This window comes from Coturnix japonica, chromosome 14, assembly GCF_001577835.2.
Source record: "Coturnix japonica isolate 7356 chromosome 14, Coturnix japonica 2.1, whole genome shotgun sequence".
Lineage (NCBI taxonomy): Eukaryota > Metazoa > Chordata > Aves > Galliformes > Phasianidae > Coturnix > Coturnix japonica.
In genome coordinates this window covers 6,287,204-6,315,063 of record NC_029529.1, presented here as the reverse complement: position 1 = coordinate 6,315,063, position 27,860 = coordinate 6,287,204, and the positions used below count along the sequence as shown (strand labels likewise).

Genomic DNA, 27,860 nt, shown 5'->3' with positions numbered 1-27,860 from the left:
CTCTGCCTCAGAGCTTGGGGCCCTTCCGGGCCGAGGCAAGCTGCTGATTTCCCTTTATGCCTACTTTGGGGCCTCTGAACATTCGTGTGTTTTGGAGTCAAAATATTCAGGCTGCATTGTAGAAGACTTTCTAATGCTAAAAGGAAGCAACGCAACCACACAGATGATTAATGCCAGAAATACGCAAATCCTTTTTGTCCTGGACCCAGCAGATCTATATTGGGTTCTGATTGTTTTTCGTTTTCAGAAGTAAGATGTGTAAGGATCTGTAGTGAACGTATTCCAAAAACACTCAGAGCTGAGCCCTCCAAACTAAACAACCACCTTTGAAAAAGAAATAAAGGGGGAGCTCATAGCAGTAACAGCACTGGAACACGTGGATGAAGGAACGCATGTCCTTGGGCCTTCTGTAAACCATTTCCCTTTTCTCCCTCTGCCTGTCTGTCTGTCTGTCTGCCCTCCCAGTTGCTGAGCAGACTCGCTCTGGGTCTTTATCAAGCCCTGTCATTTATGGCACATAACAGCAACTAAAGCCGCTGTTTAAATGAGTTCTTTGGATGTTTGTGTTCCAATAGGGATTCATGACTGACTTTGAATTACTGTGTCCTTGTGCTAGAGAGATGTTTACAGTTAAGCTGGAGGTTGGAAGCCCTTTATCCCTGGGAATGATGGAAATGCCATTATCTCAGACTCCAGCAGATGCCGTGGCATGGGGAAGCCTCCAGGTGCAGCCCACCTGCTGCCACGCATGCTGCCTCTGCTCAGGGTTTAGGATGTTTGGTTAAGCATACTTCATTAATCAGATTTGCTTTTCCTCCTTTAAGTGGAGCAAGCCTGTAAGGTTGGTTCTGAGTACTTCTTAGGCAGACCAGAATGCTAAATTTGTATTTGGACAGTTTATTCAAATGTGTTTAGCTGATAGACACAGCAGCTCCTGCAAAACTGTTGCCTGGATCTTTAGACAAAGCACGTATTTAGGCATTTAAAACAACAGCCTGTTTATGTATTTGCTAAAACAGATTTGAATAAGGAAGCCCCTTTGGGGGCAAAATATCTTTGTCTGTCTGCTTGTCTGTGTATGGGTGCATCTGTCTGTCTATCTAATTTCAAACCTGGAGTATTTAGATGCCCAGGAATTCAGGGAGTGTGGAAGTGAGCTGGGAAAGGAAAGCAGATGTGCTTTAGGAACTAGCCCAGGTGATGTTGCTGGATATGGCAGCTGCACTCAGGAGTAGAAGAGATGTCTGAATCTATTGCCAACATTTCAGAAGTCACTGTGATGCTGAATGCCCAGCCAGAATCAGAGGAAAGAGAGAAGGATACCAGGAGCTGTCATCTGCAGAGCCAAACCCCTGTGCCAGGCTCAGCAGCAGCCCATTGTGTCCCAGCTGGGCACAGCTCACAGCAGCCCGGCAGCATCTGGGCCTTTCCTGGGGCCACCCAAAATTGCCCTGGTGTCTGCTGTGTGGTTCTGACATCCATGCCAGCCCACCTGCAGCCTGAGCATGCGCTTGCTTTGTGACTGCTCAGAGAGTAGTACTGCCTGAGGACCTGCAAGCTTTCTTTCTCTGGTTGCTGTAGCACAGAACTCATTTCCCTCATTGTACTCATGTCACTCCTTGCTGTTGGCATAGACTGCCAAACGTTTTGTTTCTACCTCCCCCGTAGATATGTCTGCATCCACTGCTGTTTATGTTCCTGCTTTCAGTTAGAGGGTGGTTATTTTTTTATTTTTTTTAATTTTTTTTACATTCTTTTAGAACATCAGTTGCATTTGTATCGTATTTTGTCCTTGCTAGTTATGAATCATTGTACTACAGGATAAGGGAGAGAACACCATACAGATAGCTGCAGTGCTGCCTCACCTGGCTTATCTCCATTGTGTCTCCTGGAGTTTTCCTTCATGATACAGGTAGGGTACCTGGAAGAAACCTGACCAAGGCCACAACCCTTTGGAGCTGACCCCTCTGGGATGCAGCTGGTGTTGGTGGCAGGGTGCGGGTGCCCCTGGTTTGAGGAGCAGGGCCGGCAGCGGGTGGAGGTGGGCCGGCGTTACATAACGCACCGCTCGGCTCCAAAGACACATCCAAGTGATTAATTTGAGGCTCTGGCAGCCGCTTCCCTGTAATAATATTTTAAACATTACTTTTCCACTGCTTCTTGCCAGCGATCGTTATTTTGCGCTGTGGAGGCTGTAAAATTTCACTTCAAGGATGGGTTTCACTCCCGTTACAAAATGTGTCTGGAATGTGCAGATGTTTCCTTTGGGGAATAGAGAGCCAATCCGCTGTAACACATCATCCCCACAGGGAGGACTCAACGTGCTAAGCAGCCCTATTCACAAAATCACAAACAAACAGACGCACACGGCACCCTGTGGGGCTGTGCCCGAGCTGGGAATGTCACTCAGAGCCCTATGGGTGTATGAAGCCCAGTGCTTGTGCCCCTTGAGCTTCAGATCCTTCTTTGCAGCCTGTATTATGTGTGCAGCCTGGCTTTGCACAGTGCTACATCTCTGCGTTTGCTGGAGGTGAACTGAAAGAATGATGAAAGTGTTGGCTTCTTGGGTGCATATATCCTGCAGGCAACCAGTCTGCTGGGCATGGGTGCTGGACCAGACCCTGCCTGTAACAGTCTTTTGGGGCCCGTAGCACTCTTAGAGAGAATCTCATTAGGGCTGTTTTAGATTTCAGTGATGAGGTCTGCCTTGATTCTGATGTGCACTTCTCTGTTAGTATAACAATACCTTGAGTAGAAACAAAGTGGAGACTAGAGAGTACATGAAGGCTAGTATGGAGTAAATACACAGGGGAATTGTTGGTAGCAACAAGTGTGGGCTTAGAGGACAAGCCTATCAAGCACTGATAAGCAAAATACAAGGAAGAATCTGTGGCCAGCAAAGCTGAAGAAGTTGCGCAATTATATTGGGATCTAAAGGGATTAAATGATATGAGTGTGTTAGTAAACAATCACGATCAAATTATCAATGAAACTACAGAAAAGGCAGTAAATATTTGTTTTCTATTTGGAAAGAAGCCAGGTGATGTATTTGTATCACATGAGGATGATGAAATACTTTCCACTCCAACAGTAACTGAAGAGGATGTTAAACAGCTGCTATTAATGTTAGACCTTCTTAAACTAGCAAGTTCAGATACTTTGCATCCAAGATTTTTTAAAGATCTGGCTGAGGAGCCCTGTGGGCCATTAATGTTCTCTTTTAGGGAATTTTAGGGTAGCAGGGAGATTCTTGAGGACTGGAGCAAAACGAGCATGATGGCAGTGTTAGCAGAAGGTAAATGGGATGGTACAAGTGTTTGTTAACCTGGTGTCCTGATTTTCCAGCCTGAGGAGAAACAGTGAATTGTACAGCATGGACAGAAGGTAGAAGTTAAAGGGGATAGTGTTGTTAGTGGCAACCAACATGGAATATTCGCTTACGGAAAATAGATCTCATAAATGTCTGCCTTTTAAGTGAGTTTACAGATGGAGTAGATGAAGACGATGATGTTGATGTAATACACATATGACTTCTGTAGGTATTTGACTCAAAGCAATGTGTATTTGTCAGGAATTGGAAAGAAAGAAATCAGCACATATATTGAAGGGATTAAATACCGGCTTCAGAATGTAAGAGCAAACTGGATTCATCCCGAGGAGCTGTGTTGCAGTGAAGACTTGGAGATTGATTGCTGACTGCCTTCTTAGTGTATGTGTCAGCAGGCTGGGGAAAACAAAACTCAGCAGTGATGCTGTGCTGGGAGTACCAAAGCACTGTCCTGTGGCTTGTTGAATGTGAGTTGCTCTCATGGCTTTATGTTTGTGTAAGAAGCAGACTACCAAAAGGGAAGGGTGAGTGGCTTTGTGTCCCATTCCCCAATCTTTCCCCAAACCAGCTCACGTGTTGTGTAGGTCCCAGAGCTGCAGAACATCTGGAGAGCCTGTCCCTCACTTAGGAGACTACAGAAAGCAGGCATAGCATTAGGACTGCAAGGAAAACACAAAGCGGACCATGCTGCAGCCGTGGTTTGACCCAGTCTTGGTCCTGAGCATGCTGCACTTCTCTTTTTCTTCATGCTCCCCAGTCTGTGGGTTGTCTGTTGCAGGCAGCGGGCTGTGAACTCTGTGGTTATGCTTAGCATTGTTGTTTTCACTGAGCAGCACCATTTACTTTGTGCTATTTTTAAACATATCAAGTGCTAATGTGACTGCCACAAATCCCAGAGTCTCTTGCCTGGAGGAGAAGAAGAAAATGAGTGAGGGGCTCTGCATCTTTCCAGCCAGACTGCGTGGTCCCATGCTTCGCTTCTCATCCCTTCCCCATCTCAGCTTCCTCTGGCCCGTGCTTGGAGCCCAAGGGTGCTGCTGAGAGCCTGGAGCAGGGAGCATCTTAAACGTGTGAGAATGCTGTTGGTAAAACACATAGGAGGTGAAAATCATTTGACAGACATGGTTAAAACGAACAGCAAAATGTTTTTTCTTTAGCAGCCACCCAGGAAACTTGGAAAACTTGCTCGTCTGTCAGAGATGGATGTTAGCTAAAGGTCAAACAAATTCGTACTGTCAGCTACGAAAGGGAAAGTGTCTGAGGGAGTGTTATCACCCGTGGGAAGTGACTGCAGGGATGTGGCTACTGGGCCAGCCTTGTTGGTGCTGGAAGGAATGACTGCTCACACATCCATGAGGATGATGGTGGCACGCCAGGTGGTTGTGCACTGCAGGCAGCTGCTGCCCTGTGCCCCATAGCGTGGTTGGGCTGGGGCGTCTCTGTCACTCCCTTTGGCAATGACTGATGAGGAGACCACCACAGAATCTGTTAACTCTGCTCCTCCCTTGTGTCTGTGCTGCTCTGGTGATAGCAGGTCTGAAGCAGGGAGCACACTTAGGTACTGCAGGGTGCGGAGGGAATGTCAGCAGTGGGCAGTGATGGGTGTTGTACTGCTGGCAGCTCTGCAGTGCTTAGCCCTGGGACTTTCCCTGTCTATTTCTCAGTGTTCTGGGTCTGGATTGTGCACTTTGCCTGGCATGTATAGATAACTTTGGCTGGGAGGTGATGCTCGCATCAAATCAGTCCTTCATGAATCCAATAAGGCCCCTTTTTGCTGCTTTATGGCTTTGCACCAACACTGCAGCAGTTAATGCCCAAGTTGTTTCACTGCTCCTTTTGGGATGCTGAACACACAGCCCCCAGAAGGTTTCCTAGGAATGGGCTATGCAAATATTTTTTCATATTGTGTCAGTGTTTGCAAACCAGACGTGTGCTTCTAAGGAGACTCTCTTGGAGTTCTGTGCTCCTTTTGCCTCTCACTGCTCTCAGCCCAGCAATGTGCTGTTGCTATTGCTTCAACGTTTAGGGCCGTGGCTTAGTGGCCATGGTGGTGATGGGTTGGTGGTTGAACTTGATGATCTTAGAGGCCTTTTCCAACATTTATGATTGTCTTTCTACTGCCCCCTGCATGCCCTGATCTCTCCCTTCACCAATACCTGAACTTTTATTGGAAACTCTTTACTTTGTGAGCAAGGTTAAACACGGTAGCTCAGTTGGGTAATTCCTAAATTGCAGCTTAGAAAGGCCTCACATGCCATGTTTAACTGAAATATCATGGGGCACTGAACATGTTGATATGGGTGGGAATTGGAAGAGCCCTGTGCCAGCATGTGCTGCCAGTCAGCTCTGGGACTCCCCTGTCTGGGGGTGTTGTGGGGAAGGAAGTGGTTATCTGCTTGGAGAGCAGCTGGACTTGGGCTGCAGGCTTCGGCATTGTCTCTTTGCTTGAGCTGTGCCATGTGTGCTGGGAAGATGCTTTGTTTTGATGGATCTTTGGGGTTTTTTTTTTTTGCAAACTTTCCATGAAACAAACATGTATTCACAGGGCTGACATTTAGCTGGCTGAAACTGCAGACAGCTTGTTTATGTGCAGCACTAATTATGGACATTAACTTTATTTAAATATTTGAGTTGCTGCCTTCCCAAACTTAGCCTTCTCTGCTCTGATCTCTCAGTGTGATGTTACAGAGGCCAGGCAGGGCAGGGTGCCTTCTCCTCAGTGATGTTCAGGCTTTACTGTACACCAGCTTGAGTCACCTCTTGGTGGAGTGGAGCTCCACTTACAGTGCCAGCATTGGTCTCCACAAGTGCACAAGGCTCTGGGGACTCCCCAGTGCTCCCCTTGCATGCGTTTCCATTGTTTAAATGTTGGGAACAAGGAGGTGAAGTCAGTCACAGCCTAAAAATAGCTTGTAAATCAAGCAGTTCTGTGGGTCCCTGTGCAGACAGCAGCACTCCGGTCCCTGGGAGTCTCCTGTGTGCAAAGCCCCCACCCAGACCCTCTGACTGGGGATTGGAGGGATGGAGTGCGTGATGCCATTGCCTATGGGCTGCACTGCCAGAACATGACATCACTGCATGAGGTAACACGTCCCCTTTGTTCGAGTGGCTTCATCCCTGGTCCTGCTTATAACCATATTTGGGAAAGTCTGAGAAAAGCTCCCTGGCTGTGGGATGTGAGGAGCTGTTCTTTGGGTCTCAGCTGTGCTTCAGACAGCTCCCACCTGGAGGTTGATGCCTTTGGTGTGTGCTCAGCAGCACTGCATCCCCAAACCTTGCCCAAGCTGCAGGCACAGCAGCCAGGAAGTGTGAGGACGGGCACAGCTGGGCCTGGGGTGTCCTGAGCTCAGCTCCATTTCATGCAGAACTCATATTAGTCCCATTCTGAGCTGCATGAAGCTCTTGCAGCCCCTTTTCCTGGGCTGCCTTAAGGAACTCAGACACCCAATGCTCAGCTTCACCCCTGAACTCACCCACTGTGCTGAGAGCTGCAGGGTGTGTTCCATGCCACTCTGCAGCATCTGCAATAAACCTGTGCCCATGGCAAAAAGGATGAGCAGGATTGACTCCTGCAGCTTGGAGTGCTATGAGAGAGGCTTGTGCAGGCTGCAAGGGGAAGGAACCCAAAGGGGCAGCAGGAACAGGCAGGAGCAGGGCTGCTCTGTGTGCTCCTGGTCCTGCAGTGGGTCACATCAGCAATGGGTATCATTCTCCTCATGTCGAACCCTGCTGTCTCCAGGCTGATCTGCCTTGCAAGGGCATATGTGAGAGTGTTTTGCAGTTCTCCCACGAGAGCACAAAGTGTACAGAACATTGCAGAAATGCTTGTATCCTTGCCTTAGTTTTTCATATCAACAATTATGATTTTGCTGTGGGAAAAGAAACATTTATTTGTTAGATGAATATTTGTGAAAAAGTGTTTTGGGGCAAATTCCTTGGAGAGAGCTGAGACTTGAGCCAGCATTTGAAACTCATAAATTCAAAATGAGCAAATAAATTGTCATCATGCTGTGACAGCCTTGTGGAGGCCGGGGTGCTCCTCTCTGCCTGCCAGCCACAGCAGCAGCTTTACTCAGACCTACAGCATCTCCCATTGAGCCTTTCTCTGAGCCCTGCTGCATCTTGTTCTATCTCTGGCTGCTTTACTATTCTTTGCAAGGTGATCCTTGCAGATGAAACGTGTGGGTTTGCAGTGCCCCTCTGCTACATGGCTCTGGGCAGAGGCTGAAGCCCTCTTTTGCTGGCCTCACACCAGCAACTGAAACCAGTAGCTGGTGATGAAAATCTCCCTGTGCTCTTGCCCTCCTGTTTGTGGAGAACCACTGGGAGCTCGATGTGCCTGGGGGGCTGTTCAGCAGCTGGGATGCCCCTGTGCTCTGTGCAGGACTGAAGCATTTCCCCCATGCTCCCAGCTCTGTGCTGAGTGAGATGGAGTTTATTTTTACGTTTCCTTAGCCACTGTGGCATGAATCTGTACTCCTCACTCTGCACACAAAGTGCTGTTACTTCTACAGTGCTTCCTAGGAGTGGTGCAAGCCAAAAGGCAAAGTGAAAAAGGAATCAGATCAGCAAAAAACTGTAATTTTCCTGGCTCAAGCATGCAGAAACACATTGGGTTATTCCTCCACTTTTCTGGAAAGTCTATTATGTACGTCAGGCACAGCACTGTTGCAAGGGGTACTGTGCTGCCTTGTGTTCCTGGAGCCCAGCAGAGCATTTGCCATGGTAACACCATAGATGGCGTGACTGGGCTGCTTCTTGCTGCTCAGGATGGAGTGGTTTGTGTCTCACAAGCTGTGTCCTGCATCCCTCTGTCACTTGCCACACTCTGCAAGGTATGCATGCTGCAGCCTGGCTGTTGGAGACTGTGTGACCTAATGTGGGGGTGAGAACAGGGAGCAGAGGAGCTCTGAGAGCTGTGGGTGTTCTCTGGGTTGATGCTTTCTATCCCTACAAGCTGCACAGCTCCAGCCTGGGCACCCATTATGTTCGGGGGGCAGTGAGGTGTGTGGAGTGTACTGAGGTCAGAAGCAGGGAGCTCTTTCCACTGGAAGTTGTGCTTGGATAAATCAGGGCTGATGTAATCCAGGAGAGGCCTCTGAAATCAGGAGTGAGGCAGAGAAAATAAATAAGAGCAATTATTCATCACTCATGGAGCAGAAAGCAAGGCAGCATCCTGTGAAATGGAATGTCTAGCAAATTTAAACCAGCCAAGAGGAGTAGTGGTTTTTGATTAGAGCATGTGAATGATGGAGCTTGTTTTCTGAGGATGGTGTTAGGCAGCGTTGTCTGCTTTGATCCTATGGGTTCTGCTATCCTTGTGGCTGCTCCTGCTGTTAAAGTGCTGAACTAAAGTGAGGCTGGGGGATAGATTTTCCTGCGACTGCGAGCTGGTGTGCATGGTGTGCTGGAGGCCAAATGCTTTATCTCTCTCACACTGCTGTGAGCCCCTTCACAGCCACTGCAGAGGCTCCTGTGCAGACTGGATGGAAACAGGAACATGCCCAGGCTGCCCAAGCACCTCTGGAACTCCACAGACCTCCAGCATGTAGATAAGCTGGAGCTTACCGACCTGGAGCTCCCTTTCTAATGAACTGCTGCAGCTTTTCCCCAGCCTGCACACAGGCTCTTCTCTGCACAGACGTTTCTCCCTGTCTGTGGATGCTTTTCCCAATACTGTTCTGGCTGGACTCTGTACACTAAAAGGGCTGTGGAAGGCACAAGCCAGCACTGCCCCCTTCCCTTCCCTCCCTTCTTTTGTGAAATGAAGGCAGTGCAGGCCCACAAATGACATAATGAGAGCATGATATCAGGCTTGGCAGGCAGAGGCGTGCTATACCCCACTCGACATTATATGTTCTGCGGGATTAAGGAAAAAAAACAGCAGAACACCAAAAAAAGCCTGTCCACCACAGGCTGCAGAAATAACCACCCTGTCCACAGGCCGCCTTTCCCTGGCTGCCCTCTGCCCGCTGGAGCTCTGTGAATGGATGTGGCAGCTGTTGCTCAGGGGCACATGGATGCTGGGTGTGTTTAACTCCCTGAAGTGGTCCAGCCCCATCCACAGGATGTCCCTGGCGTTGTTAGGGACTGGTGTGTACTTGCACTCCATCTGTGAGGTGGATACTGTCCCTGCCGTCATCCCGCTGCTCTGGCTGCAGCACACGTGGCTCTTCCAGCCTCAGGCAGGAATTGGTAGCAGGGCTGGGATGGAGCTGCAGGCTCCCAAGGTTCAGGCTGACGCCCTCGTTACCAAATGTTCCCTTACCCGCAGCTTTGTCTTCCCTACACGAGTGAATCCGCTTCCAGAAGTGTTCTCAAAACTTCCTTTGCTCAGCATGTAAGTCAAATGTGTCATCATTTTGGAAGGTAGCTGCATAGGGAGCTTTCTTCACGGGGCATCTTTCACACAGCTCCTGTTTGGTTCTGTAGTCACTGGTGGTAGGTTCTGATGCCTCCACTCTCAAGAGTCCTTCAGAGGAGCGGGCTGAGCCCTCCCAGCCCCTTTGGTAGCACACAGTTCTATTTTACAGATGTGGAAGCTGAGGTGGGATCAGGAAGCTGTGACTGGCCTCCAGCTGCCCCCTGCCAGGAGCACACCGCGTTCCTGGTGCCACACGCCACACAATTAAACACAATTTTCCTTCTCCTCGTGGGCAGAGCAGCAGTCAGCATGTGAACTGCCTTTCAATGGAGAGCTTTGTTTTCTGCTGGCTTCAGCCCTGCCTTGAACCTGCTCCGAATTTCCTCCAGCCTGGCAGTGGGCTGGGAAAATATAGTCGTGGCAGTTTGTGGCACTGAGAGGCTGAGCTCCATCCCACAGCTTGTGCCTGGGGTTTTATTGGTGAGTAGTTCTTTCCTATCCTGACTTTATTTATTCAGCCTCCTTTGGTTCACAGCCCTCTTTCCCATGCCAGGAAGGTATAATGTTATTTTCCATACAAATTGGAGAGTGAACATTGGGAGAAGGCAGGCAGGTGGCTGGAGGTGGCAGTCGCTGGCATCCACCACCACTCCTGGCTTCTGCAGGGTTGTGCTGTCTGCAGGAGCCTCACTTCTCTGCAGACTCCTCATGGAGGTATGGGGAGGTGGAAAGCCAGGAGTTTTTATACTGGTTCTTCAGCATATTGTGTTGGCAAGGGTAGAAAATAACAAAGGTATTAGGTGTTGGTTTGTAGGTTGCCCTCTAGTGACTTGTGTCGTGGAGAACATCAGCATCTCCACCAGCACAGGACGTGAGCTCAAGCTGTGGAGGTTTCTCCTTGGAAACCTGCTGTAAATGTGCATCAGTTGGGTGCATTGGTTGGTGTTGGACAGATGTGTGAGCTCAGAAAATAACAGCTGTGCCAAAAGACAGCAGGTTAGAGCTGTCAGGTGAGGAGGCCCAATAGAAGGAGCCACTGCAGCCTCCAACACAACCTGAGGGCATGGGGGCTTTGGGAGCAGGCAACAGTGCTGATAACCCAAAGACACTCTGTGCTGATAACCCTTAGCCATGCACCTTGGTTCCCTGTCACCTTCACACACCATCCTGCCGATGGGAAGCCTGGCCCATTATTGTGTCTGGGAAAAGGCATAATGGAGAGCCACATAAGTGTATGGGGACAGCTGTCTCCATGTCCTACACCACACCCACAGATAGGCTTCCTGCACCCCTGCAGCCCCACTTGGACACTTGTTTACTGGGGAGCTGTGTGCTGCTCTGCATGTATTGATGCCTAATGTGAATCCCATCCGTGTGTAAGGCAGCACTGAAATTCCTTCCTCGGCATTTTTGCTGTTTTCTGAGGCTGGTGTGAGCAGCTCCATCACTGCACATCCAGCAGGACCGTGTGATGCCTGGTCCTGTGTCTGCTGTGTGGTAGGGATGAAGCTGTTTGACCCCAGGAGCTGAGAGCTTGGACTCAGCCTATGGCTCATCCCTTGGCTGGAGTTTGAAAGCTTTCACCACATGGCTCCCAGTGCTATTGCAGTGCTGAAGACCTTTCCATGCCCAATGCTTATTGCCCTGGCTCTGTAGCAGCAGGCAGTTGGGTTTGGAATTTCTCTTGTCTGAATGAGGAGCAGGAAGGCCAGGGCATGAGACATCCCAGCTGGAAAACTACTTCCTTCTGTCTGGTGCTTGAGGTGCTGTCTCAGAATTAACTGGGCTATTTACATGTGTCTCAGAGGAGAAGTGGAACGTTCTCCCTGTTATACCAGGTCACTCCGTGTCCAATGTGTGCACAGCTCAAGCATGAAGATGGCAGCTTCTGGCTCTCTTCACCTGCCAGTGCTTTCTGTGCAAGCTGCATGCTTAGCTGGTGGACTTGCTTTTCTAAGTGTGTTTGTTGAGCTTTTATTTTGCACATTTCTTGGCCTTCTTTATTGGTGTTGCTGATGTACTCTTCTGAATCCACTCTCAGCTTGGCAAAGAACTCCTGGACAGCAAAACTGGGAAAAATAAATCTTTTAAAGAGACATCCATCCCTGTTACTTATCCCCATGGTTTCCTGGAATCATAAGTCATTTTTCTGCCAGTTTGGCTTAATTCTGTTCATTCAAATAGATTTAGTAAGTTCAAATATCAGATCAAACCAGGAATTAATCCATTAGGGGACAAAAATAAGAGGTGAGACGGGAAAGAGAAATTATGAGAGGTGCTGCTGGGGCAAAAAGGTGAGGAAGGAGTTGGGACTTTGCAGGAGCTGGGCCATGTGTCCAGATCCATCCTGCAGCCCTGCAGAGATCCTCGCAGAAGACCCATTGCTTGGGCTGGGAAGAAGAGCATTGGTGCTGCTCAGTGGTTTTTAAACCAAAGAAGATTCATCTGAAACTGGGGGCCGGAGTTTATAGAGAGCAAGTAGAGACTGATCAGTGAAATCTCACTTCTGAGCTGAGTGTCATTTTACACTTGAAAAAGAGGATGGGAGGTGAAGAGAGAGAACTGAACCGGATAACAAGAATTTTGCTTTGAATGAACTGGAGGATGTTGGTGTTACAGGGGGAGAATTGCAGATTTTTTAGAACTTCCTTTGTTTTATTGGGAAAATCTAGCTTGCTTTTAACCAGAAAATATTCTTAGTTACTTCTTTTAGGCTTTTTCAGAGAGATCTTCAAAAAGATCTTTAAATGTTACAAGTTGAGTGCGCCAGTTGTGTAATTAATTTCCTGTTCTTTGGTGTTAGAGAGGGTTGTGGAAGTTGTTTTTTTTTTTCTTCCATGAGTTAATTACTAATTGAGTCTACATTATCTCTTAATTATTTATTTGAACATATATTAGAATTGAATATTTTTTCAAGTATACCTCAAATTTAGTAATACGTCAATTACGTCTGTGATTGCTCTAGGTGTGCTCTAGAATGGTATGTGTATAATGGTAGGCCAGTCTATCCCTACACGTTATACAGTGCTGGGAGCAGTGCATGCTTTGTAGCTGGGAGAGCTGTTTTCTTTGGCTGGGAGAACCATTCCACATTAACACACCAAAACCTTTCTGTCTGTAGTCTGGATGGAGTTTGGAGAGAGACTCTTCTGAGCTCCACCGGTGGAGGAATGACAAAAAGTTGAATAAAAGCTGAAAACTGTTTTTTCTTTCTCTAGGGATCTTTCCAGAAACAAGATCAGTGCTTTAGATGTCCAGATGTTCAGAAGCCTGACTTCTTTGGCAAAACTGTAAGTACACGCTGCACACTTATATTCCTCCAGTTAGGAGAGCACATTTGGGCTGGTACCATGACATGCTCATGTGTCGTGAGTTTGCCTTGTTCTTGGTCAACCTCATGTTGGGCCCCAGCTGTACGTGTCCATGGCCTCCTTCCTTGCAGTGTTCAGCTGCACAACCCATTGGGGGATTGATCTGCTGCCTGGTGCTCACAATCAGGCAGGATCTGGCATGCCATACTGAGTGGAGGGGAGATGAAGGTGAGAGAGTAAGTGACATCTGTCACAAGATGGATTGCAGAGTGGAAAATGATGGTAAAGCGGTGCTGTCCAGATCCCAGCACCCCAAGAAAACTGCCCAGACTGAGTGGGCTAGGAGGAGAGTAGAGCTTTGACCATTAGCACACTCTCTAGTTGAGCTGCTGGTCAGGCAGACTTGCTCTACTACTTACTGTTGGTTCCTAAAGAAGGTTGAATGTATGTTAAGATAAAATGGATTGTCAAATCCAAAAATGTGCCAGCAACCAAATGGGATTTGGTGGTTCAACCTGGGTAGCTAATAGCCAGGATAGCCTACCATCATTACACCTCAAAATCTCCTAGAAGGAGAACAACCCTTGGGAGGACTTGAAGTGCCAGAGCTGGACTTGAGCATAGGACCCAGAGAGGTTTAGAATCTCCCTCCTTGGAGACACTCAAAAGCTGCCTGGGCATGCTCTGTGCAGTCCAGTTCATCTGGTTGAGGAGGGGTTTGAACCAGACGACCCCCAGAAGGTGCTTCCAACCTCACACACATTGTGATTCTGTAACTTAATGCCTCACAGGAAGTTTTGCCAGTGTATGTGTATGGCTTATGAGGCTGGGAGTGATCAGAGGGTAGGTAGGTGGCCTCCGAGCAGAGCTTGGGACTGCAGGTGATCATGTTTTGTTGGCAGGGAAGTTATCAGTACAATGAACAATGTTTAAACTTTTTTTCCATTTTTATTTTATTTTTTTTTTTACAGAGATATAAGCCACAACAAGATTTCTACATTAGAAGAAGGAATATTTGATAATTTATTTAATTTAAGTGAAATGTAAGTTCCTCCTCTTTATTTCCTAGTTCCCTATTGAGAGCTTCCCTGGGAATTAAGAGCTGCCTTGGGGAGATCTGGGCCACATACCCCACCTCCTCCCCACTACTTGTAATGGCACACACTTTCCTGTTTGTGTTAATGAGGGAACTAAAGCCCTTAGTGCCCATTCACCCATCCAGCTCTGCCTGCTTTCCAGCTGCTCCCTTGGTGTCCCTTTTGACAGTAAAGCTCATCTTTCTCTGTGTCATTCTGAAAACCTCTGAGCATTAGGAAATGCAGAGCGGGTGCAGGGAGCCTGCTGGAGGGATGAGTGGATACCCTGACTCCCACCTTCTCATTACCAGGCCTCCCTGGTGTTACTTCTCTTCCTCTCTCCAGCTGCTGCTTCCTCATCCTCCTGCACCCCCTGCAGTTGCTTTTTAGACTCTCTCCAGTTTCTTCCTCAGGCTATATCCTGCTCTTGGAACCTGTTGGTGCTACTTGAGCTTAACCTCCTCTCAGACTTTGCTTCTGTCTCCTGGATGCCTCAAACTCCTGCTGCCATTCTCTCGGCTCCTCTACTTCTCTTCCACACCAGCTCTTCTGAGATCGTTGTCTCCAGTCCCACCCCCTGTTCCTGTTGTATGTTCAGACCTTGGGACCAGGGGACCTAACGAAAGGGTGCTGTCCTGCCACACGTGTGTCAAAGTCACTAGAAGGCACTTGAAGATCTTCTCCTTGAGTAATTCAGATTCTTATGCTTATAATGATTTTTAACTGAAGTAATTAAAATCTGTGTTGATATGTGAAGGATATGTTTCAAAGGGATGCCATGCATTTCCAGGAGAGGTATGTGAAATCACAGCACAGAATGGCATTTCTGTATCTGTGTGAGCCAAAGGATGGACCCTGTGCTGTTTCTTAGCAAGCAAGAACAAAGCTCAGCTACACATTCTCCATGAAGACAAGGCACAAAGGGCATTTTCAGCTCTGCATTTTTTGCTTGAAAATTGCACTGGAGAGACAGAAGGGATCCCTGCTGTGTCCAAGTGAGCCTATCCCTGCTGAGGCTGGCCTGCAAAGTGATGCTTTCAGTATAAAAATCCTGGGTTCAGCCCCTGCGGCAGCCCAGCCCAGCTGGCGTCAGCTAAACAAACATCTTTCCATCTCTGTCCTGTTCGCAGCTGAGAGCCAAAGGCTGTAATTTGGATCAAGCTTAGCTGCAATTAAAGTTTCCATCTTTTCATTAAACTGCCACATGGAAAGATTATCATTGACTTTGCATTTCTTTTTTGACAGACCAGTTTTATTCTCTTAGCTATTTTTTAATGGAGCTGTAAATAGTCTCCCTTAGCTGCAGAGGCTGCCATTACATCCAGTGGCTGTTAGATGGCAGGCTATTTTAAATATAAGATTGTGTCTGTAATTTGCTTCTAATTGCAACAATTATTTGCGGAGTGAAAAAAGTACTTGGAGTACTCGCCTAATTCTAGCCTCTAGAAAAATCATGTTAATTATTGCTTGATTCCCTATTCATTAGCTCCCCTAGCAGCTCTCTCCGAAGCATTTCACTGGAGTTGTGCAGATGGGAACAGTGAGGGATCTGCACGTTGCTGTAATTAACACTTAGCACATGCTTCCCGTTGTCAAGTGAAGGCGTAACTTTTTCTCTGATCTCCCTATTACAGAAACTTAAGTTGGAATCCATTATTTTGTGACTGCAAACTTTCCTGGTTGCCCCGCTGGGTGGAAGACAGAAAAGTGACCATTCTCCAGGCATCAGATACACGATGTGCTCACCCTCCTGGGCTGGCAAACCTTTCTCTCTTCAGTGTTTCTTTCATCAATGCTACTTGTGGTAAGGAGGCACGATGGGCTGTTGGTGGGGAAGATGACTAAAGGGGCGGAAAGTTTCAAGCAACCCTCAGATGGTTCCAGCTTTAGGCTGCTGTTCTCTCAAGCAGTTAACAAGCTGACTTTAAGCAGGGCAATATCGTTATAGTTGATGGGACCTGAGGGCATAATAAGTTGGATCTCTGCAGATGACAGGGCTCTGTGTCAGGAGTGTTGTATAGACTCTACCCTGATGTGCAGGCTGTTGCTGTCTCCTGGTGCATGTTTCTGCCTGCCTTGGTCAGCACAAACATGGGGCACCAGTTGCTGGGCAGGAGCAGCTGTAAAAAAACCCAATCCCCACCAAAATACTGAGCTATCTCTGTAAGTAAAAGGTAGAAGGAGTGCTCCTCAACCAGCATCAGCCATCTCTTTTGATGCAGGGAGTGGAAGGTGGTGGAAACCAACTGAACTGCCCAGCAAAGGGCAATATTCCTCAGGAGCTCAAACCTAGCAGGTGGCTGTTCTGCTTTCTCCACAATTAACCCAGCACCCCAGCAATACACTGCTTACCTGCTGCTGGACTCACTGCCACTGTCATTCTCTTGATAGTTAGGTGCTCTTCTTGTACCTCGGGTTAGTGAGGAAGCAATGCAAGGCTGTCTTGTGGGGTAGTTCAGCGTAATGAGGATAGGTTGAGGAAAGCCTGCCAGCTACAGTTGTTTCTAACCAGCTGGGAGCTAAGGAATATGGCCAGGCTGGTGTTAAAAACAAGGTAGTTCTCATGTCATGTTTCTCACAAGGGACTTTTGTTAAGAAAAGTGGCTTAGCGTTTGCGGGAAGGCCGTGGAGCAAGGCCGGACAGTTGGATGGATTCGATCTGGGAAGATCACGCAAGGCCAGGGCTGTTGAGATGTTTGGGGGGAAATGTTGTAGCAACAAGCAGAAACACACAAGCAACTGTGACTGGTCTGCGTGGGCAGAGCTGGACAGGAGGCAAGGCCGTCCCAGCTGGGCTGCGGCTGTGCGTGCTGCAAGGGGCCATGCTTATGAGCTTGGGGCAAGACAGTATCCCACCCCTCACGAGCTGGTGGGGGGGAAACAGAGTGCAGGAGGACAAGCTGTTGCTCTGAGAAGGGTGTTGTTGTGATTGTCATCATTGCACATGTCTGTGTGTTCATGCATGTGTGCACTTTGTGCTCCCTGCAGCCAGGCACGTGCTGTTTCTGTTCATCTGCACACATTATATAATTGCATCCTTCTGCACCACTCAGTTGCAGGCTGTGCAGCATTGCCCTTCCAGTTTGTTACTGGAAATGAAATATGCTGCACCAGTCCAAGCTGCGGTACAACCAAGGGCCAATGTTTTCCCCTAGTCTTGCTCAGTGTGTATCCCTTTGGGCTCCTTTGAGGGTAGCTCAAAGCAGCTCCGTGTCCTGTGGTGTGTCCTGGGTGGTGCCTCTTTTCAGGGTTTCATTAAGCCATGGCTTTGGTGTCAGTTTGCAAGAGAATCTTCTGTTCTGATCTCTCCTCCAGGAGCTCAATACGTTACATGCCTGACAAGCAACCACACAGGTGAGGCTGAACTCGTCATCCTCTTCACATCATCTCACCCTGGGAACCTCACTGAGGAGACCTGCAGTGCCCTCTGTTATGCTGAAGACCAGGAATATGGAGGTTTCAGCCCCCAGGGGCAGTGTCTGTGTGGTACTGCCCACGAACCAAACTCTTCTTCCAGTTGTTTGCTGTTTTGCACTGAGCATTCATCTGGGCAGGCCTGCGGTGGCCCATCCCTCATCCACTTTCCCTTCCAGGCACAGCTGTCTGTGTCTTTTGTAGGACTCAAGCCCCGGTATAGCCTACACCAGGCTGTGCTCTTCAATGTCAGTATTCCAATTGCTGTCAGCACTTTAGTATGGGAATTTGGGGACCAAACAGAGGTTCTCAACACCACTGGAAATGCAGCTGTCCACACGTATGCCTTACCTGGGCAGTACAATGTCACTGCCACTCTCTTTGTGGGCACCAAGGTCTCATATGTGCAGGCAGAAATTGAGGTGGTGGCTTCACCCCAACAGTTAGAACTGCAGTGCCCTTCCTTGATCAAGACAAACGAGAGTCTGGACATAAGGATCCGCAACAGAGGTGGCACTGGCCTCACAGTGTTATATGGAATCACAGCAGAGTCTGGAGAACCTGGCAGAGGTAAGCATGGTTGTCTAGGAGGCCAGTGGGTGCTGGGCAAAGGAGGGGGTGGCACTGGGTCCTGGGTTTACCCTTTCTGTTCCTTCCTGGTGAGGAGGAAGGGATGACTCCTTTGGGCATTCCCTTCACCTGTGCTGACCAGGCAGTGCTTTGCTGTGCCAGTAATGCAGTTCAGCATTGAATGGGGTTTAGTGGCATCCAGAAGGACAGGACAGGTGCTTTGCTCTCCAAGATTAAAATGTGTGGCCCCATAGGAAGGGCATCATGCCTTTGTTCTTCTGCCTCATGCAGCAGTTCACCCCATGTGTCCCCATGATGGCTTGGTCTTCCCGGGCAACAATCACTGCTATCAGCTGGTGGTGGAAAAGGCTGAGTGGCTGGAGGCCCAGCAGCACTGCCAGGAGCATGGCAATGGAGAGCTGGCTTTTGTGAGCAGTCCTGAGATCCAGAGCTTCCTGGTCACTCACGTCATCAGGTAAGTGAGGAAAGTGAGGGTTTAGATTTGAGTGAGAGTTAAGATTGACCTGCTCCTGGGATTGAACCGAGAGAAGGAAGAGCCCAGCAGCAGGCAGCCCTCTGCAACCAGTCAGGCTGGAAGGAGATGTGGGTCCAAGCTGAGTGTGGTACAGCGCAGGGCAAGGCTGTGAGCTAAGAGGAGGAATAAGCAGACTTGAGCCATTGCTGTGCTTAATTCCTTTGCTTAGAGGCTGTGTAGGAATGAAGAGGAAAGGGGCAGAAAGACTGCAAGTCCGAACTGGTGTCTGTAAGATTGCTGCTGGTGGGCACCTGGCAGCATGTATTAGTACCTGTGGGTGCCTCTGATCTGAGGCAGAGTGTAGGGTCAGGAGCAGACAGGGCTGGGATGAGCAGATGTTCCACCCAGGGATCCTTTACAATCTGCAGACTTAGCATGGACAGTGGAGAGACAGGTGCTGCTGTCCTCAAGGTGCTTGGCTGCCAGGCAGGGCTGGAAAGTGATCTTACAACCAGCTCCCCTAGTCAGCAGAGTAACAGCTGGATCATCTGGTGTGGGACACTGTGACATGGTGTGGGACTGGCAGCTGCTCTCACTGAGCACAAGCCGGTGCTGTAATCCTGCCTGGGAATCTCACATCTTCCTGGACACACGACTGCAACCTGAAGCCCAGACCACTTCCCCTCTCCTTTTGCATCCTGAGAAGGAGCAGTGCTCCTCTCTGGCCCTAAAAACATCTGTTATGCATCAGGACTCAGACTCTGCAATAAACAGACAGCACAGAAAGTGTCAGCCTTTGGTTATATGGGCCTTTCTGAGTGCCAATTCTGCAACCAACCAGTACATGGAGAAAATGAATGAGAGAGCTAGTACAGCCTGGCAAGCTTTTGTCCACACTCCCAGGTGCTGAGGTTGGAGATGACCACATAATAAATGTGGCTCAGAAAGCACACGTGAAAGGAGTAGCTGCTTGTGACACTGTCTTTGAACTGACAGCCCTTCTCCCCAAGTGCATCCTTGCCTCATTCCCTTTGCACTGAGCTTTGTGCTGAGATCACAAATGTGATCCCTGCTCTGGGGAAGAGGAGTCTGTCGTGGCCACTTGGTGCACTGATTTATCAGGCATTGCGTGCAAGGCTTTTGATGGACTGCAGCACAAGGAAATCATGAGACCTCAGAAGAGACCGAGCCGCCCAAGCTGTTTCCCAGCTGCTGCCCCACATTGTTCTTTTCCTCAGTCCCCTTTATTTCGTCTATTTATTTTATTAATCCATTCCGATAAACATGAATGAGACGGTTCCAGGATGCGATTTCCCTGGTGATAAAAGACAAATCAAGCAAGCCGTGGGTTTTTGGAACATGAAGCATCCATAGTTTCTTGTGGGAAAATGACAGAAGCAGAAGTCTGTTTCCCATTAGAGCATGCACCATAAGGACCACTCTCTTTTCTCCTTCGCTCCTGTCACTTGGTGACTTCCCCAGGAGCAGTAATGCTGAACTGATCCCCTCTCCTCCTTCAGGAGCAGAGTCCTCCAGTCCACACCCCTCCTTGGGGACCCCATTTTCCCCTCAGAGGTGGTGCAGAGAGCCCCCCTCCCCTTTCAGGCCTCCTCAGACTTGGTTCTCATTCTGCTGCCTTGAGGAAGGCAGCTTGTTCCTTCCTCAGGGGGGTCACCCACACCTTCCTTCAAAGGAGGGTGTTGCCCTCTCCATTGAGCCCCCTTGTTCCTCTCTGCAAGGTAATGTGCCAGCCCGTGGGGCAAGGATGGGAAGTAATCCCGACAGCCTTTTTCTTTTTTCTTTCTTTATTTTTTTTATGACTTGAGCTTAGATCATAGCTGGAATTAGAAAAGGAAAAACTCTATTGGGTTTTACTGATGGCAGCAAGCAGGCGGTTTCCTAGGCCATTCTCCCTAATCCTCTGCCAGTGGTTCGGGAGCAGAGCACAGCAGTTATTTATTTTTTAATCTTATTTGCAATGAAAACTACTGATTCACAGAACAGCTATTTTCGTTGTCGTTTTTCAGCATGACCTCATTAATCATTTCATCTGGCATGAGCCTGGCGGTAGAGAGACACCACTTGTCTCCCTTGTGTGCTCCATGCAGAGCAGCTGTACCAGGCTATGCGTGCATCGGAGCAGAGGGGCAAAGCACTGCAGAATGGGCTGCAGCATGCAGGAAGGGCTGTGGGGAAGAAGCAGGGGGTTCTGAAGGTTGCGTTCTGAGGCTGTTCCCCCCAGAAGTTAATGTGGAACAAATGCCTCACTTTCTGCTGGGTGCGATTAGAAACAGTTGTCCGGGCTGTTTGTGGCTATGAAAGACCACTCAGCACTTTCCACCAGAATCTCTGTTGGGTTTCAGCCAGTTTCCAACTGTGGAAGGGACATGTCATTTTCCTAAAATGGTCCTGGCAGTTTCTCTTGTATATGGGGTTCTTTTCCCTGCAGTGCTTTGGCCACTGCTGCTTGCCCCCTGTAGTGATTGAGGAGTTTATTATCTCCCAGCATCTGCGTGGAAGGTCCCCCAAAGTTGAACAGGAGCTCCCATAACCAGCACTGTCTTTATCCTTCTCACATGTTAGTTCCACTTGCAATGGAGAATCAGCCAATGGCAAATTCCACAGGTCTCCAGAAACGAAACAAAAGCTTTCTAAAAGATGCAGGTTTCTTCAGACAGTTTATTAGAATCATAACATTCCTCTTAAGTCACAACAATATGGGCTTAAAAGTGTCTGTGAAGGTCATTTAAACTAAAGCAGACAGGCTATTTTAACAAATTACTCTTCTAACAGAGGGTCTGAGGTTCAAGCCAACCTGCTGATACTTCTTAATTTGCAGATAATCCCACTCATCTGTGTTATGCTGTGTTTGCTCAGCTATGGAGAGCTGCTGTCAGCCCTTCCCATCCCCATCCCTCTGGGTGGGCAAACCAGGCTATGTGGTGATAAGAGCTGACATCACCTTGCTTGAGAGAAACAACTCCAGCCTGAGGAAGCAGATATGTGAAACTGGAAGGAGTCCTGGGAAGTTCTCATGACTCTTATGTCCAGTTCTCACATTTCAGAAGCCCTTCTTATACTTCGTGCTGTCCCAGTCATGGCTGAGATGAATCAGTGCTTACAAGATTGTCATGAGTTCTGTGGTGCTGGTGGAGCCTTGGGTCATCTTGGAACCTGAGTGAGCAACTTGCACTTTGGGAATGGGGTGACTCAACCTGTAGACCAAGGCCAGATATTTTCAGGGGTCTGAATCAGCTGCACAGTGATCCCCACGAGCTCTTTCTCTTTCCCAGCTCTGTTTCACTGTAGCATACTGTGGTGTTGGCATTGATGGCTCTATCCGAATCCTTTTGGTGCAGGTCTCCTCTCAGTACATCATAGGGCAGTTGGCTTTCTGTATCTGTAGATCAGAGATCAGTTTGTAGAAAGCAGGATGGTGTACCATCTGGTGGCAAAATGTATTCTGAAATCTTTTAGTAACTAAGAGGCTCCTTTAAATGCAGCCTGTGACACCCGGATGGAGCTGTTGTTAAGATTATTATTTTCATAGAGAACCATAGATGGCATCTGTCCCGGATCTTTCTAATACTCGTGATTTCCTGAAATCCACCTCCCTCCACCCCCCTTTTTTTTTTTTAAGGAGCCTTGATGTCTGGATTGGATTCAATGATTTTGCAAGCACTGAAGCACAGCAAAGAGGCGAAGGATTTAATATAGAGAGCTGTCAGAACTGGCTTCCAGGAGAACCCCATCCCTCAAATGCCGATCACTGCGTCCGGATGGGCCCAACAGGCCAGTGTAACACAGACCTGTGCATGGCCAAACACAGCTATGTTTGCGAGTACAAGCCGAAAGGTGGGCTCTGCTTCTCTCCTGCTCCCAGCTGGCATTGTGGGCAAGCAGGTCTGTTTGTGTGTGCCAAAGAATAATAGGGCTGTGAGGAGAGGGCTGTCCAAACCATTGCCTCAGACCAGCAGCAACCACAATATTCCCATTGTGAAGAATTTGGCCCACCCCAATCTTTGCTATCAGTGTTATTGGAGAAAGGAGTGAAGCGTTGATGAGGAGCTTTGGAAAGAGCTTCTGTCTGTTATTTGAGGAGTGTATGCTGCTGCACAGGTCAGAGCTGTGGTACTGCCATGCTGACTTCTGTCTTTCTGTGGTATCTTGTAATCCGTGAGTTGTTGGGGGTATTGTGATTTAAGAGACTGAAGGGCCTCAAAGATTATTATATGTATAATATATATATATGTATAATATGGTGTGCAGGTGTATACAGCATCCCAAATCTGGCTTGGCAGATATAGAATAATAGAAAGGTAGAAGTTAAGAATAGAAGGATTCAAAATTAAGAATAGAAGTTAAGTTGGGTTTAAAACAAAGGGTCAGTTTTGGCCCACTAAATTAGGGCTGAAAGAGATAAACCTGCTGGTCAACATCAACTTACTTTCCTCACCTGGCCCTGTCCAATTTGGTATGAAGGCTGTTTCCAGAGATAGACTGGGCAGGTGGAGGTCTGTTGCACTGCTTTGAGAAGGACCTTGTTTCAGGGAGGCTGTTAGGAGAAAAGTCAGTTCCTGCATCTTGGGCAGCCACATCCCCAGTACAGCAAGGTGTATGGAAAATTCCCACCTTCCAGAAAACTGTACTGCAGCAGAAGGATGTTGGGAGTAAGGAGAAGTGGGAAGTGCAGTGAAAACAGGATGTGATTTAGGTAAGAAGAAAAAGTCAGATCTGGGAAGAGAGCCCACTGGCCCTGGTGAGAGGAACAGCATCAGCTGGTTGTGCTCAGTCCCCAGAGCCTGACCTGGCTGTGATGGAACCAGAGCTGTTTGCCAGTGATGGAAAGCAGCTGGTCCTGGCCACATTTCCCATGAGGTCCAGGGGGACAGGGAATTTGGGGAGTGCACTGGAAGCAAACTGTGGGGTGTTGGCAGAGCTCCTAGTACTTAAAGTTGCTGCTTATACCTGTAAGAAGATGGTATTTGCAGCATCACAGCAATTGCTTCTCTAGTAAAGTTTTAGAGTTTTGAGTGGTCTAAGTGGTCTATATCTCTGTTGTGTGGAATGAACAAACATGAGCATCATGGGGGGGGGATAGCTTCAGGTCCTAGTGAGTCTCATGGGCTTTCTTCAAATACTTCCTTTGCCAACAGGAGTTCTCTTAAATGCCGAAAACTTCTTTGTGGGAGATCCTGTGTTTGACACACATGTGGCTGCGAAAAACCTGATGGAAGATACGCTGTCATCCCCACTGCAAGCTGTGGAGGTAAGCAGGGTTTGCTCATCCCATTGCTGAAGAGAGAGTCCATGAAGATGCAGATAGGTGAGAGCTTTGTTTTACTTTGCAGGTGATGGTGTTTCCTGAGCTGGCATTCAGGCACGAGGGATATTTGTCTGCCCTGGAGTTTGTGACACAAGAGCTGCATCAGCCCATTCAAATGAGGTTTCAGGTGCATAGACCAATAGATGGAAAAGGTGAGAGACATCTCTTCTTAGTGCTTTTGTTATTGTTAGAGCAGGTGCCCTGAGGGCCATGTCAATCTGAATGTGCAGGGCTTTCTTGTGGCTCTCTGTCTTTGAAGCAGAAGCTTTGAAGCCTTAAAGGATTAGAGATTTGGTACTGTGTTTTGAAGAGTCTCATGTTCAAAATCTGTGGGTGTAGTTGGACAGCCTGAGGTTGCTTTTTATAAGTAGGTGTCCTGGAGAACTGAACAGGGGGAGAAATTGAGTGGGTGAACTTTACATCAACCTGGCAGTTTAGAAAGGGACAGAGCCACAACTGCATGGATCAAAACCAGGGATCAACGCTGTTTTCTGTTGGAGCCAACTGGAGCAGCTGAAGAAGAGATTTCTGGATGGAGAAGTGGTCGTAGGAGAGCAATGACCTGTGAATGGCTGATGGTTCATGACCAGTGAGGAGCTAAATAACGGCTCTTCATCAGTTATGGTAGTCTGGTTAGTGGTGGGTTAACAACGGCAGGGACTGCAAAGTCTTGACCTGCATCTGTGACAGTAATGGTACAGCAGGACAAACTCCCCTAAGCTACAACTTAGGAATGATACTTCTTCCCCATGAAGATCCCAAGTAGTTTCTTATGGCATTGTTACCTGTCTCCATGTGTCAAGAATGATGAGAGAGTTTGAAACACGCGTTGAAGGAAATTAACCTTCTGAGCTATACTTCTATGGTTTGGGAAGACATGATACGTCTAAAAGGAATGTGTTCTGGTCCATCTGGCCCCACAGGTTAATGAGGAAGAATATTTTCTTGAGCCCATTTTTTCCTGATGGATGAGATGATCTAATAAGCCTCGTATTCCTTGTACAACAGCTCAATACTCAGAGTTTTGGCAACAATTAATTTTGCTGCAGATTTTTTGCTATAGCCATACAGTTGGCTGGCTACAAAAGGGTAGCTGATACTTTAACATGGAAACATTAATTTAAGAAAAGTTACTTAATGTGTTTTCAATGTCAAAGCCAGCTTTGCTTTTGCTTGGACTAGCTTTCACTTGAACACAGATCTCTTTTAGATTGCAAACTGGCGCATTCTTCCTGGAAAAGAGACTAACTTTATGTTTAACAAACTTTGTGCCTTTGTGAAGTTTGCCAGTAAAACAGGACTCTTCTGACTTGTTTAGCACTGGGATGCATTGCAGTTGCAGCATTGATGATGAAGTCATCATCAGTCACAGAGAAAAGAATATGGTGAATTTGGAGCTGAGTAGAATTGCACTAGAGCGGAATTGCCTGTTAAAATGGTAATCTTTGCTTTCTCTTTACCTCTTCCAGTGTACCAGGAGGGACAAAATGCTACAGAACCACTTCCTACTTCACAGGACGATGGGAATTATACTCTAGTTGAATGTCCTCCTGGCTTCCAGTGGTGTCATTTGACTGATTTGTGCTCATCAGTAAACAACTGCTGCAATGCTACAGAGTGCACCAACAGTTCTTTTGCCAGCAGCCCTGTCCCTGCATCCCCTCAGCACAATGGAAGCCAGCTCAGCTATGAACTTGTAGAGGAGTTCCTCTTTACAATACCAGCTGGCCCTTCTTCCCCTTATCTGGTCAGTTTTTATTAGCTGCTGTAACTAGTGAGTAAGTGGGGCAGTTCTCTCTGAGTGCTTTGGGCAAATTAAGAATTGCTTGCAGTCTTCAGATGGAAAAGCTGAAGTCCATTCAAATGAAATGGCTTACCCAGGGAATACTTCACAGGCCTGGTGCAGGGCTCATGCCACCACTTTCTGTCGTCATCTCTGTAGGCTGCAAACTCCCTGTGGTAACAACAGTACAATAGTACAGTTAGGCAAAAGGCTGTGCGGATGCTCTGGGTTATTCCCATTGCATTTGAGAAGTGGAGATAAAGCATAAAGCTGTCTTCCATGTAAGAGCATTTGGTTCAGAGTGGCTGAGGAGAGCAGAGTGGTGAAATGTTTCTGCATGCAGTGTACACATCTCTGGCTTTTCTGTGAGTTTCCTCTTGGCAGCAGATCCAGCTTTGCCAAGGCAAGAATTGGGTGCTGAGTGCAGCAAACCAAAAATGTCTCCTCTCCCTACAGGTCACGTTCAGCAAAGAAGATGTTTTTGTGAGAGCCAAGGATGTCTTCAGTATCCAGCACAATGCAGGCGTGGGCTCATTCCTCCAGTGCCAACTAAGTACCACGTCCCCTTTCAGAACCAATTTTTTTAGTACAAATTCTTCAGATTGGGCACTTGGCCTCCCTGCCGGCTCCATTGATGCCACCTGGATCCATAACACTGTTTGCTCTCTCCGAGTTCTCTATGCCAAGGAGCAGCTGGTCCCAATAATCAGCCCCCAGAATGCAGGGCTAGCACATCCAGGACTTTACACAGTCAGAGCCAGCGTGGACAATGGGATCTTCAGTTCCAATCTGTCGTGCAATTTCTGGGTTACTTCCCAAGTGTCAGGCCTGCGTGTTGTTCACCCAGTTCCTCAAGGTGGCAAAGTGTATGTACCATCCAACCACATCACCCTGGTGGTCAAAATCTCCTCGGGAATGAATGCGACGGCACATTGGCTGGGAGACAACCACACCTTCCCCTTCGAAGGGGCCTGCCCACAGACTATTGCACCACTGACATCAGACTGTGCCAGAGAGAACAATGACACCTGGTTTGCTGTGCTCAGCCTGAGCGGCCTCAAGGAGGGGGCAAGTACCCACATCCTTGTTGCAGAGAATGCCATCAGCTCCCAGAACATCACCATCACAATAAAAGTGGAACAGCCTATCCGTGGGCTGAGGGCCACCCCAGACCCTGAGAGCAGAGTCCTGCTAAATACACGAGTGGTGAGTTGTTACTGGTGCTTCTACTTAATGATGTTAAGCCTTTACTGCCAAAGTAAAGTTTGATTCGAGAGGAAGACAAGGGCTCTATTCCACATGCGGTCAGGGTATAGCACTGCTTGCTGCTAAGTGCTGGCTCGTGAGCCATGCAGTCAGCACTGCTCTGGTACATGCATGTGGCAGAAACCACTCATGCTCTCTGGCAGGGAAGCAGCTCAGCTGTATGCTCACTTTAATTCCCTCAGAGGTAAGGCAGCGCTTCCTGCAAAAGCAATACTGGCTTTTCATTTTCCCAGGGATTTGACTGGAAAATTGATGCATTTATCAGAGGCCAGTGCTTACCTTGTTTTGACTTGTCAAGGTAGTTTATTCCTTCAGGCAATTTGATTTGCTCTACTAAATCTTTACACCAGCTGACAGAAGCTAGAGACGTGTTTCTTCCATCCATCAAAGGCTTGGACTTGCTCTGATGTTTTTAGTCTTTTTTTTCCCCCAAAATCCCTCATCCCCAGAACTACAGCCAAGCCCTCAGAACCTGATTAAAAACTGCCCATCATTATCTGTAAAGGACTGTGCTCAGTTTCTGGCTGCTTATGGCAGAACTCTGTGCCTGCAACGCCTGTTAAGTCTCACACTCCCTGCTCAGGAGGTACTGTAGGAGTAGGGAACTTACCCTGTTTGATGCAAGGCAACCATTTTTGTGTTTGGAACAGGCAGCATCCATGGACTAGGGGCAGAGATTGAGTTTGCAGGTGTAGGTAAAGCTGAGTTATTTCTGCAAAGATTTCAGAAAGCCTTTTAGCCAGCAAGAAAGAGACCTGATCCCAAGAGCAGATCATGAGGATGTGGGAGCAGGAAATAGAGCTTTTGCTCCCAGCTTTGCTGTTGGTTTATGGAGTCGGGATCTGCATTGCTCTGTCAGTGGCAAAGCCACAGGTGATCCTACACCTGTGTCATTCTCTGAGAGCAGTGTCTTATGCGTGTGTGATGCCTCCCAGTCTGGCTCTGCT

At 48.0% G+C, this 27,860-nt stretch overlaps 1 protein-coding gene across 2 annotated transcripts in view; it reads left to right on the top strand.

The window, feature by feature from the left end:
- PKD1 (polycystin 1, transient receptor potential channel interacting) overlaps positions 1–27,860 on the top strand; it is an 81,253-nt gene that overhangs the window by 19,037 nt on the left and 34,356 nt on the right. For both annotated transcript variants that reach the window (XM_015876593.2, XM_015876592.2), the window contains exons 2-11: positions 12,911–12,982; positions 13,975–14,046; positions 15,714–15,883; positions 17,395–18,063; positions 18,355–18,538; positions 22,179–22,393; positions 23,695–23,807; positions 23,890–24,016; positions 25,334–25,611; positions 26,104–26,853. In XM_015876593.2, the coding sequence (XP_015732079.1) occupies positions 12,911–12,982; positions 13,975–14,046; positions 15,714–15,883; positions 17,395–18,063; positions 18,355–18,538; positions 22,179–22,393; positions 23,695–23,807; positions 23,890–24,016; positions 25,334–25,611; positions 26,104–26,853 (2,650 nt within the window). The remainder of the gene's footprint in view (positions 1–12,910; positions 12,983–13,974; positions 14,047–15,713; positions 15,884–17,394; positions 18,064–18,354; positions 18,539–22,178; positions 22,394–23,694; positions 23,808–23,889; positions 24,017–25,333; positions 25,612–26,103; positions 26,854–27,860) is intronic.